General features: G+C 40.0%; 1 protein-coding gene across 1 annotated transcript in view; it reads left to right on the top strand.

Annotated features, from left to right (window-relative positions):
- LOC129354830 (copine-9-like) overlaps positions 1-13,320 on the top strand; it is a 45,017-nt gene that overhangs the window by 3,300 nt on the left and 28,397 nt on the right. Inside the window, exons 2-6 of the mRNA XM_055024370.1 lie at positions 3,378-3,418; positions 7,620-7,666; positions 10,758-10,861; positions 11,826-11,865; positions 12,315-12,391. Of these exons, the coding sequence (XP_054880345.1) occupies positions 3,378-3,418; positions 7,620-7,666; positions 10,758-10,861; positions 11,826-11,865; positions 12,315-12,391 (309 nt within the window). The remainder of the gene's footprint in view (positions 1-3,377; positions 3,419-7,619; positions 7,667-10,757; positions 10,862-11,825; positions 11,866-12,314; positions 12,392-13,320) is intronic.

The raw sequence follows: 13,320 nt of genomic DNA, 5'->3' as shown, positions 1-13,320 counted from the left end.
ATACAGACAACAGTTTGGTTTGCACAGGCTCTACATGATGTGAAGCCGCTCTCTGAATTCTCTGTTCTTCGTCTTCAGGTGTTCATTTGTGTTGCGCAGCCCAAGTTATATTACCAAGCAGCAGAACCACATATGCTTATCTGCCAATGACTGAAGACGAAGCGACACTCTGTTGTTGCCATGCCTGCATGTTGTCAGCCCCGGTGTTTGACATGGAATACCAGCCGTGACAGATTGTCGTTCTGCTGTGTAAACACACAAATACGATTTGATCACTTGTCGGCGGCAATTTGGAGGCTTGGCCTCGCCGAGGAGCTCTGAAAAACGAGTCGGTGTGTTCCATGTGACGGGCTGGTGGAGTTATGTGTGTCAACAGCTGTTCCTGATGATGCACCAGTGTGAGTGTGGGTTAGATGCTGCAGAGTAGAAGTGGCTTTCCTTTCTGTCTTCTAGAAATGAAAAGCTCTCTGTCCTCCTCCACATCTTATTTGACACACTGCAAAAACACAAAATTGTTTTTGGTTTAGTGCAACTATTTTATTCTTGGGAGTTTGTTTTAAGAATATGAGTAAGTATTATTACTATTACTTCACTTGTAACAATACATTTTTCCTATAAGTAAAATAAGCTGCTGATGGAATCAGCACTTTCTCATCAATATGAAGGAATTATTGACTTAAAACAAGCTCCTACATCTTGCTGTAAAGTTATGAATAAGTTGATTTTGTCTTATTTTAAGCCTACTAACACATTTGCACTGGAAACTAGATTAGAAATACTTGGTAGGATTTTGTCGGTGCAGAAACCTTCACCGGTTGAGTGCGACTCTGCAGTCGGCGAAGGTTTCCGAGTGTAAAAGATTATAGAAATGAAGGAGTTTTGACTTTAAATGTCTTACTATATTCTTGCAAGCCAAACACCTAGTAACCCAAACACCGTGTCCATGCACCCCCTGACTCGGGGGCTTGTTGTTTTTACTGTGCGCTGAGCTTTATGAGGTGCGGAGCAGAAGGTATTTTGTATTTTGTCACACCACAAACCACACGCATGAATATATTCTGATCTTTTCAGATGTTCCTTTGTACTGAAAGCTGCTTCTGCCACGTTTGGTAGAGCCAGAAGTTTTTTAAAGGTATTGCAGCGCCGAGCCATTCAGTTATTTATAAACTAGCGACAGTATTTTAAAGTCTAATATTTGAACTGCCGTTATTATTTCAAGCAAAGATAACGATAACCTGATTTATAAATAAGATGATAAGAGTCTTATTTATTCAAGTGAAGGAAATATGGATTATTTCCAATATTACATCAGTTGATTGATGACAGACACTGAGTCAGAGCAGCTTGGTGATATTTACAGTAACTAGTTATTGGATTACAGTGTGTAATTGGATTTAGGTGTAATACTTTAGGGAAACTATGCGAAAAGTAAATCTGTGTACACAATATGAAGAAACCATATAATTGCTATATTTTTTCTGCTCAAAACTGGAATGGTGGCCATCATAAATTGAGACCCGCTGCCCTCGCTTTCATATGTTCTCTCTGTTCTCACTTTGATGCTTCCTGCTCTGTGTTTCTCCTGCAAGGCGACTCCTTCAGTACAAACGCACATGAGCATTTCAGATCATCACTTCATAATACTTGAGATATAATTGGAAAGAAATATTACATTCCAGACAGTTCTGCAAACAATCACTTTGGCATGCGCTGATATTATGATGATGACATGTTGGTGAAACGCGGTGAAGTACTGCAATCTCATGCTGGTGACGAGATCATGTTAGGTCATTGGCTCCTGAAGAGTATTGTCATCCATATTGTGATTTACTGTAGGTATTAACTGGTTAATTTGAGTGTTTTTCATCATTTTTAAGTGCTTTGACAGTGGGGGAATACAGGTCACAATCCTTCTGCAACAGGAAGCTTCTTCACAATCAAACACCTCTGTCATCTAAGAAGATTATTACACCAAAAAAAAAGAAAAAAGTGAATCTTCAAAGAGTTTTTCTCGTCTTTCTGAATAAAACGTGAAACCAAAAATAGAAGCAAAAAACATAAATAAATAATGGCTCATATTCTTCAGATGAAAGACATCCGTCCTAGTTGTGTGCACCCGCCATCATTCTGGGATCTCAAGAAAAGCTGCTTGTTCTCTCCTGTGGTTCGTTGTCCCCTATTTTTCATAAATGTGGGAGTTGTTGCATCACAGGGGTAGAACTATCCTCACTGGCAACTTCAAATACTAAGGCCCCAGAGAAACGCAGCAGGCAGCGTAAAGCAGTCATTAGAACATGAAGGCAGGGTGAGGATCTGATGCTGCTTGGGATCGGACTTTGAAGAACCTCTGCCATGTCGTCGGAGTCACGCGGCAAAGGGTTCAACATCTCAAGATAGCGAGCCGGGCGATTTGGAAACGTCCAATTGGAGGAAGGAAATGCCTTCGGTCTCCAGCAGGTTTTCATGAATTGACCAGAAATTTAAAACACGTTCGCCTCACCAGGCATTTTGTAAAAACGTCAACCGTGTATGAATGAAACAAAAACAAGAAGCTGTCTGTGGATTGAAGATGACTGAAGTTGATGTTCTGAAGAGTCGCAAGCAGCAGCGGATGCCACTGAGATTTGAACATCTTTTGGACGATAAACAGATTTCTGCTTTGAGATAAGTTCCTTAAGATTGATAATATTAGTGGTAATATAATGATGAATGGCGTAATAGTTTATTGATCACAGATCAATAAACTTGAGATTCTATTGAACATCTAACACTGGAAAACATTTTAAATATTGAAAATGAATAAACCAAACAACAGAAACAGATAAATATGAACAAAATCGTCTAGTTGAGACCAAATCACCAGACTGAAGACTTTAGTCATTCAGTTGTTTGTAGAAAGAGAGAGAAAAAGAAAAATGATAAATTATGTATATGAAAATTATTGAGCTCTATTTAATTTATCATGAAATTAAATGATTTACTTTATGCACCAGATCGATCAATCGATCAATTGATCAATCTATCTCAAACAACGTTTTATATACAAAACACTGATTCATTCCAATTCACTTTAGATCCCTGCAGGGCACTAATTGTTGCCCTGCGGGGCACTAGAAACTTTATCTTTACTAAGACAAGTTAAGATCAACCTGAAATTAATAAAAAAAATAATAAAATTAGTTAATACAAAAAAAGTAGCTGAAAAAGAACTGGACTGCAGTAATTCGATAGCAACCTTAAGTCAGAGCATGAAGTCTACAGTATGTTTTACAAAACCAGTGACTGTGAGGATAAAAGTGTTTCAATCTGTTTGTTCTACATCTATATAGATCATCTAGACTACTAAACTGTAATAGTTTTATTTTGTCTTGTTGCAGAAACCTTTTGGACATGGACACCTTCTCCAAGTCAGATCCAGGTAAGCTTTCCTTTGTGCCGTTCACAGTATCAGTCCTCTGGCCTCAGCTGTGTGTTACTATTTGATAAAGACAGTAAGCACAGCACATTCTGGTCCAGTGGTGCAACAGATACTCCCACTTCACTACTTACATTTGCTCAATTACATTAACGTTTTTGAAATATATTTACTTTTAGAGTATTTTTACTTTTACTTGAGTAAAAATATGTAGAAAGTCGAGTTGCTCTTACTTGAGTGCAGTTTTTGGGTACTCTCCCTACTAACTTTCTAACATCAAACTATTCACTACAGTCGTTTGATGTCAGAAACGACGAACGGCTCCAGTCGTGTGCAGGGCCGGTTCTAGATGTCTTTCTGTTGGGGGGACCAGCCCAGATGTGAGGGGGGCTTCATGTTGCGTTCACGTTGTGCTCCAGTTTATTAATTGTTCTTGTTGACCAGTGTTTTCTTCCAAAGTCCTCATGGAATTGGGATTTATTGTAACATTTCTGTGTTTTGTTTTTATTTTCCTTGCATTTTATCGTGCAAAATTATTGCTTGTCAGAAAATGTTGTGCATTTTGTTGTTGTTGTCAGGAAATGTCTGATTCCGATTCCTCTGCGTGTCTGGAACATGCGATCGTAACTCTGGATTAACTAGGAAAAGTTTTGTGTATTTGAACACCTGATGTGTTTGTTTTTATCGACCTTATCTCTGTGACCTTGAGCATTTAAAGCAACAACGCCAAATGTCTCTGAGTGAGCACAAGGCTGTGTCTCCAGGGTCAGCCGGCACGGAGTTTGAATTAAGCAGCTTCACACAGAAATAAAGGATTGCTAATCACTGGAGCTTGACAGACTTAATGACTGTTGGCCTCACGCAGCAGGAAAAACCCCCTTCAGAGGCAGCAGTGAATGGTGAACAATAGGTTAATTGAAAGAGCTGTTTGGAGAAAAAAGAACAGTGAAAGGAGGCTCAAAAAAACGACGGCGCTGTCAGGGAACGGGTTCTTCTTTACTGGGTGTTCGGAAAATTGATACGTCTTCACTTTCAAATGACCTTCAAAATATTCTCATGTTAATTTTTTGACTAGAACTTTGGTGATGCGCAACAGGTTTTTACATTTTTTTTTATGATTGCACAATTGTGCCGAACATTTTAGGCAAGGCAGGTTTTATTTTTAAATCACATTTCAGCAACAGTGGAGCTGAAAAATGCTTTTCCATAAGGGGGGGGAAAAAAGACAAAAAAAAAAAAAGCAAGCAAAAACAAAGTGGGAAAATAAAGTAAAACATTTTGAAAGACAAACTACAATTTATAATATTCCAGTTATTATTAATCAAATGAAGCTTTAAACAAACCTTCAGATGTTTGAGTTTCCGCCAGGCATGATACATGACATTTGTTTTTTTAAATGACAGGTAATTTGGGATTTAATGACTGCTGTTCACTTTCCTTTACTTTCTCTGCAATTGACCATCACAAACCAGAACATGACACCTGAGCTCCAACATCAGGACAACTTTACCCAAAAATTCATTTTAGGTCTCAATAAAACTCAAATTCACTTGAATATTTTTCACACATTAGAATAAAGAACTGGTGTTGAATAGTGGCACTTAGATTCTTTTTTTTTCCTTTGTGGATCCAGTTGGAGAAGCTCAGAACCATGTTGGAGGGTAAGCGGTGCGTTAGACGGGTCCGGGACTTCAAACAGTTGTTCCCTGCTGGGATGAGGGGGATGCTGGACTCGCTGTGGTCACGTTGCCCCCTCAACTCTTTCATGTCCCTGGGTGGGGCTCTTAGGCTGACCCAGGCGTCCAGCGAGTCTGATAATGTCACAGCTTTTACAGCGAACACATGACTGACTCTCATTTTCATTCCACAGATACAATTTACCATATATTTTATTGTTAAGTGTTAATGAACACTTAACAATATTTACGCTACCTTTTCTGAAGTGTTGAAACATCTTCACATATACATTGTAAGCGGCCAGATTATGAACTTACTTCTCCAAAACAGATTTTCATTTAACTACGTCTTCATTTTAACCTCAACTTTTCCTACTCACTGCCTAAAACGCTGGAAATCCAACTCAAATTAAATCCTCCAATGAGCTGCTTATCAGAGCTGGCTGATAACTAGCTACATTTACTCAGTTACATTTACTTGAGTATTTTTTCTACAATGCACTTTTTACTTTGACTTTTTTTTTTGGAGTAATTTTACTATGAAGTAGTTCTCTTACTTGAGTACAATTTCTGGATTTTCTACCCACTGAATGAAGAACAAACATGTTTTAACCAAAAATTCACCACACAGACACACAACTGCAGTTTTTGTTAATGTTTCAGATTCTTTTTTTTTATTGAAAGAGACTGATTTGGAAAAAAATTAGTTTGGATGATTTTGTTATTTTTGTTACTTATACAAATTATTCTCATTTTAGGACTTAAAATACCAAAATTTCATCTTAATTTATGTTATAAAATTAATATTATATGATTGTTTAATTTTAAATTAGTGATAATTTGATCAGTTACTTTTCTACTCTGACTTGAGGAATTTCTTGGACAGTACGCTGTAGTAAAAACACAAATTTCTACTCTTACTGGAATTGACTATCCACCAGTTTCTGTACAGTTTGTGCTGGTGCTCCGAGGACACAGCAGGTGGCGCTGCTGCATGGCAGCCTCTTCTATCAGACTGCCCCAGGGCAGCTATGGCTACTATCCAGTAACTTGCCACCATCAGTGTGTGAATGGGTGAATGTAGAATTTAGCGCTTTGGAGTCCTCTGGGCTTGATAAGGAGCTGAACTAGTGAAGGCCATTTACCATTTTCATAGAGTTCAGAGTTGCACTGTATCATTAAAGGGTGTCCAACTTTTGCCATGACATTACTGTCTTGCTTCTCTTTGTGAAATGGTTTTTGATTGTGACGTAACTAAATGTGAAAAGGGTTCAAGGAGCAGTGACTACACTGTTGGTAAGTCGAGGAGAAGGACTAGAAAAGGGGGACAGAACCGGGCCCGTCACTGTGGCTGGTGACAGAAGGGAGGGCAGATTCACAGAGCAAAATGTTCAAAATCCTGTGAACGTGACCGGGGAACAGAAGGAGACGGAAGGAGCAATTTGAGCTGGAAGTGCTTTCAACCTTGAGGAGCCCCGAGGAGACGCAGAACGATGCCGACAGACTTTGTGTTAGCAGCTTCCACTCTGCCGGTTAAGCCCTGTCATTTTCTTTGAGTGGTCTTTCTTCATTTGACTCGATCCTTCTTGGGCTTGATCGACTTCAGAGAAGCTGTCATCAACCAGGCCAGCAGTAGTTTGCTGCAAAATGGTTTTTAGACAGCAGGGAGGTTTGCACCAACCGCAGGAATCCCAGTTGGAGAGGAGGTGATCTTGGTAGGTTGGTGGTGGTGCCATGTCCTCTCAGCTGAATTAGTTTTATACTAAAGGATATTCTTCCATAACATTGCTGTTGCAATCTTAGCAACTCAGTTGCCATAAAGAGGATATCTTTAGAAAAATTGATACAATGATGTAATATTTACTACGTGCTGTATGATAACTTGTGGCTGAGTCAGAAAGGTTTCATAGGTGTTGCCAGGTTGGATCCGGTTCTCACTCAGCTGTGGCCAACAACTCATCTGTGCCACTATGGAGCGCAACACTTTATTTTAAAAAGTTTTTCACTGAAGACGGGAAATATTTTCTTGAAGGCCTCGATATGTTGACAGTACCTCAATCTATCAGGTTAATTTTGGGAGATCAGTGATGGGCTGATGTGACGCCAATCTTTATCTACCTCAGCAGAAGTCTCAAAACCTACCCCTGTTCTCTTCAACTCTCTTGTTAGAGAGGTTTGACTGACAGACCTGCCCTCCGGGGCATTCACAGTTAACAACAGTCACCCCACTGTTCCCAACTCAGCAACTTTCTTGCTGTATTTAGCATTTCGGACAAAAAAATTGGTATCAGCCAATATCGGTATCAGCAGGTCAGGCTTTTTAAAGATCTGTAATCGCCGATTGACCAGAAAACTGTAAGCGCAATGTTTTTGTTGAAAAGACTCTTTCACAGACCCTCCCATTTCTTCATTACCATTTACCTTTGATTTAGCTGTAGCTTGTGATGTTTTCCTGCCTGAACGTTATGACAACCTGAACTAACTGTTAAAAAAAGGACTTTATTCTTTTCTTTTCTCTCTCTTGTCAGTGGTCGTGTTGTACATTCAAGGTCTGGGTACCAAAGAGTGGAGAGAGGTGAGTCAGTTTTGTTTTCTTTTATCTTCAGATGCAATTGCAGCACACAATCCATCACAAAAAGAGCCAACCGAGTGAGTACGAGTTGTTCTATGATTCTGGTTCCACAGACTGAAAGCCCTCGTTCTCTGGTTTTAAAATCAGGACAACTAATACACGATAAGGCTGTTCGTCATTAGCACTAAGCTAATGAGAGCTAGTATTGTGGCATGTTTATTATTGTCATAGCAACTCCATAGCAAGTGCCTCCCAAGATGGCTGTCTGCTACAAAGTTCACAGAAGTGTGTCACGTGAGACCCAGTAGCTACTTAGCTCTGCTACTGAGTTGCTACCAGCAAAGTGTCAACAGGATGTTGGGGAAAATTCCCGGTTGAATAAGTTGGAAATGTTGTGTAAATAATTCAGATTACATTTAGATACAAGGAAGAAAGACTATTAGAAAATTTAAATCAAGTTTATATATTATTTTTAGATATTTTTGCCTCTTCCATATCAGGGAGGCCAGCGCCCCCTATGGACCAGCCACTACTGCAAAAAACAAACAAAAAAAAAACTAAACACTGAAATCATGAAATTCATCTCTGTTCATTGTGAGAAAATATTTTTCAGCTTCTTAAACATTACTTTTCTGTTTGTCAGTAATGTGACCCAAAACTTATTTTATTTGTAAAAAATGTTGGCATTACTTAGTGCAGAGAAAGATTATTTGGCAGAAAATCATTTTTATTTTTATAAACCCTGAGTGATGAGATGAGGATCTTCCTACAGGCCTGAATTGCCAGGATGGAGTGTGTGTGATTGAGATCTCAGATATGCTTGCGGGTGCTACTCCTGCGCCTCCTCCTTCCTCCGCCTGCTGGACTGCAGCCCTGTGCATGCAGAGCTGTCTGTTTGTGGACAGAAGGAAAACAGTCTGAGTCACTGTGGCAGGCTTATTGTCTCTGTCTCGAGGTGTGTGGGCAGGCTGAACACATTGGCAGATTTGGCTCCAGACGCTTTTTGACACAATTAAGAGCCACCAAAATTTCACACTAATGAGGAGGAAGAGAGGATTATTGCTGCGCCAACAACAAACACCGCAGGAGCTGGAACCAGTTCCATCGGCAGATTGTTTCACTTGTAACCAGGCATTTTCCCCATGTAATGCATGAAATGATCTGCCAGTGGAACTAGAATGTTTTTATTAATGTCAAGGAATTAGTTACTTAAAATAAGCTTCTATATCTTACTGAAGAGTTACTTGTACTAAGATATTTGCAATAGAATCAAGATCAAAACCCTTGAAGAGATTTTGTGTTTTTGCTGCGAACTGTTGGAAATAAATTGGTGAATGGACAGGAAGGAAAGTTAAAACAATATTAATAAGTCCCTGGTATGTGCAATGAAGGATAGACATGAACTCTTCTCAGATTTTAATGTTTAATCCCTCCCTTCAGTCATAGGAATGTATAATTGTAAAACAACATGTCCTCATACACAAGTGAAGTTGCTCCCTCACCTTCTTCAAATCAGACTAAATTGGTGTCAAACGTCTGTGCTACGTTTAGGCAACAAATGTTTTTGTTTGCGCCGCTTTAGCTTTGAAGATATCACTGAAAGTTTAAAGGTCAAAATGTCAGCCAGCAGTTTGTTTCAACTGCTTCCAAATGAACATGTTCAGATCATGTGTAATGTTATTAGTTTCAGTGCTGCGAAAATAATTAGTTCCCCTAAACATGCTAAGTGACACTCATGCCTTCTTCTTCCTCTCGCTTCATTAGCTCGTTTCACTGCAGGCCCAATCTGCGTCCACACGGAGGCACACAGCCAATCTAACCTGCTTTTTCAGCGACTTCTGGCAGGTACCTGGAAGAGAGATGTCCCGTCTCCATTTATTCTGACGTTTTGTGACCACACTGTGGATGTCACGGTGATTTCCAACTCCGTGATCCATGGGGACAGGCTCGGTTTTTCCTCTCATGTCATCTGTCGAACTGTTCTCCTTCCTTTCCAGAAGCTGCAGACGGTTCATCACCGATGCAGCAGAGTCCAGTAGAGAAAAGTCTCCCCCGACTGCCTTATGCTGCCATGTTGCGTTTGTGCTCTCAGTGCAGCACTGTCAAGTGAGCCCGGATATTCACACACATATTCATCGTGAGCAACGGGCTTTTGTTCGAAATAAACTCACTGAGAATGAAATGTTGCACGCAGACCTCTTTTCTTAAGTGTTGCATCACATTCGACTGAACATGATGCAATGTGAACAACAGTAAAAATATCAATCCCTCTGCACTATAATGACTATGGTCTTTGGACAAATCTACTCTAAACAAGAAGCTGTACAAATGCCTTCCTGAAATTATACTGATGTTGTGAACAATTTACAGAAATTCCACAATTGCTTTGGGTTTTTCAGTAAAAATCAACCAAAACTGAAATAACCGCCTAGGATTTTCCCCAAAAAAACATGTGAGGATCGTATAGGCGAACTTATAACACAAAAATGTAAATATAAATATACAGTGCTGCTGACAGGAGCACTGATCCACTCTGCAAAAACACAAAATCTGACCAAGTATTTTTGGTCTAATTTCTAGACCAAACATCTTAGTGCACTTGAAATAGGACGAAACTAACCTACAAGTGACTTTCAGCAAGATGTAGGAGCTTGTTTTAACTAAATAATTCCTGTGAGAGCCTCTCCTGGACTCAGAGGCTCACGGTCTGATTTTTGGAGGAAGCGGCCGCTGAAGTTGTCTTCCGATCGGAGCTCTGGGAGTTTCTCTGGAGCTACCGTCTGTGGTGCAGCGATGAGGTGCAAACTTTTTGCACATCATCAGAAAACTGCAATATTCAGAGGCATCGAAGAATGAGTTGTTTTTGTTGAGGCAACGTGAAACCTGAAGTCAGAGGTCATCTTTCCCGCACCCTGACATCCACAGACACACATCATGTGAGGCCACAAGAATATCATATCTTTTGGGAATAAAATGCTGTTTTTGATGATGCATGTCAGGATGCCTCCGGACTCTCACTACGACTAAAAGGTGATGGGCCTGTCGCTTCGATTAGGACTGACGTGATGCTGTTCTTGTCTCATTTCTTCTGCAGTTTGGCCGAACTGAGGTGATTGAAAACACCCTGAACCCAGACTTTGTGAGGAAGTTTGTTCTTGATTACTTCTTTGAAGAGAAACAAAACCTTCGCTTTGATGTGTAAGTGGAAATACTCCCAGAAACAACTGTGGTAAAAGCATTTATTTCTTTTGAAACAGAAACTCTCTCAATATATGTAAATCATTTTAGTTAGTTCAAAGCATAACTAGTACCAGATAAGGAGCATCTGATGAACTAAAGAAAATTTGATTGGGGATCCAAATAAACATGATGTGTTGATTATTGGGTTATTACTTTGCTCCTTTGTCACTTATTTCTATCAAATTGACCTGTTTACTTTTTTACTTTAATCCAGTCATTTCTCAGTTTATTATGTTTATTTGTTGCTTGTGTGGATCTGATCTTAGATCAGTTCCCTCGCCCACGGCGCCACTGATTCTGCTCTAAATCACAAAACGAGCTTTCCAGCACCATTAGCAATCTACACATGTGAAAAATCTGACTGAGCAGAGAAAAAGGAGAGGCTAACAGGTGAATAGCCCCGGGCGCAGTGCCTTCTATCGCCCCAGGCTTTATAAAAAACCCAAACCTGCCACCAGGCAGAGACGAAAACAGACAAATCCAGAGCGAGAAACGGGAATCTGCGTTTTCTGTGCTGTTTTTATTTGACACACGAGCAGAGCTTTCTCTGCCAGAAATGAAGAGAACCTGTTTCAAAGATGCTGCTAGTGGCTTATCCGCAGATGGAGCCTCTGGGGGGAATCGCGAGCCTCGAGAGGAGGAAATGAAGCAACATTTCTGGCAGGAAGAGAAAGACTTCAGACAGCATGATGAGCTCTAGAGGGGCTTTTCCTCTTTCCCCCTGCTGCTGATTCACAAATATGTTTTCTTAATTTACTTGAAATAACTTTTGGTGTGAGCCATGTCCAATTATTTCACAATCACTTGGGAGCTCTCTGTTGCTGTCAGTGCTGAAAAAACATTTCTGTCTAATTCACCTGGTTTTGTTGACCTGAATCTCATTATTAGACCTGCTGAAATGTTCTGTTTCATTAAACTGTAGGTACAATGTGGACATGAGGAGCTGCAATCTGTCCAAACATGTAAGTAGTTCAAAATGTTATTAATGGGAGCCACATTAATCTGAGACCTAACCTGTTATTTCTGTCTAATCTTTCCTCACTACTTCCTCTCCCTGCTGAGCAGAAGGTGAGTCACTCAGGCCTCGATTCAGACATCAGCATGGCATTGTGAAAGTGCGGAAGTGATTTTTCTTTTTTATTTCTTGCAAACCCAACTTTTAGAGGTCAGATTCCAAACAATAAATGAATCTTAATAGTTATGTCATTAATTCTGCTTCCTAAACTGTATGTTTTTTGTAACACACGGGACTTTGCTTTAGGCTCTATCTACAAATGTTAAACATACATCGACATGTTTGCAGATATTATAGACGAAGAAAAAAACTTTTAAGATATCAAAAGGAAGTGAAGGATCGTAACACCTCTACATGTCGAGGTTTACCATGGCGACCTCTCTTTGCTTCGTCCAGGACTTTCTGGGTCAGATATTCTGCACTCTTGGAGAGATCATTGGCTCCCCCGGCGGCAGACTGGAAAGGACGCTCTCGTAAGCACTGCCAACACGACCGCCGTCTTATTTGTAGCTGGTGACAGAATAAAATTCACTGTCTCACATTTTAATGTTCCTCTATTCTTTCCTCATTTGTTCATGCTTCAGTTTATGAAGCATTCTTGACAAATGGAGGAAATGTCAGACATACAGTACAGCAGCTGAGAGGCAGATTGGTTGCCAACACCTGAAGGTGTGTGCATAAGACTGACATGACAGTGATCAGTGATGAACATGAATGAGTCTTTATGAATGTTAAAAATGACATTTTAATGCAAAGTTGCACTAAAATTTTCATTAAAAGATCCTCAAAATGTCAACTTTGCATTGAAAGTGTCATTATTTACCCAATGACATGTCATGACAACAGTGATAAACATTCACAAAAACTCCTTCATATTCATACTTAGAAATTAACATTAAATTCAGCAACCAAAATGACCTGAGTATTAAATGATTGAGAGTCCTCTGCCCACCTCTGGTTAGACTTAGAAGACGTCTTTATTTCTCTCTATTTTATATTGTTACAAACATGTAACCACCCTCTGCTCTTCAGCAGTTGTTCCTTTGCTGCTTCATGCATTACTAATTGAGACTGGTTCCAGTATTGTGAGAAAAGAGGCCAGCTTGTGCTGCGGCTCCGTATTTAAAGTGCTGTAAGCCTGAAGTCCTCAGAGGACACGGCGGCCTCGTCCCAGCAGAACCGGAGCTGATTTGCTCTCTGTCCGTTTCAGCTGAGCCTGGGGTCTGGCACTGCAGATATCCTCCAGACTCAAAGCTCTGCTCCATGCCTCTCTGCAGCGTTTGACAAAAGTAATCCACTCAATAGAATCAAACACCAAATTCAACATACAGCTATTTATAGTAATTATTCAGGTTCCCTAAATTAATTACTTCTAAATGGAAGACATTTCAGCTGACTCATA

This window comes from Poeciliopsis prolifica, unplaced genomic scaffold, assembly GCF_027474105.1.
Source record: "Poeciliopsis prolifica strain line A6 unplaced genomic scaffold, Auburn_PproV2 SCAFFOLD003, whole genome shotgun sequence".
Lineage (NCBI taxonomy): Eukaryota > Metazoa > Chordata > Actinopteri > Cyprinodontiformes > Poeciliidae > Poeciliopsis > Poeciliopsis prolifica.
This window is presented reverse-complemented; position numbering and strand designations above follow the sequence as displayed.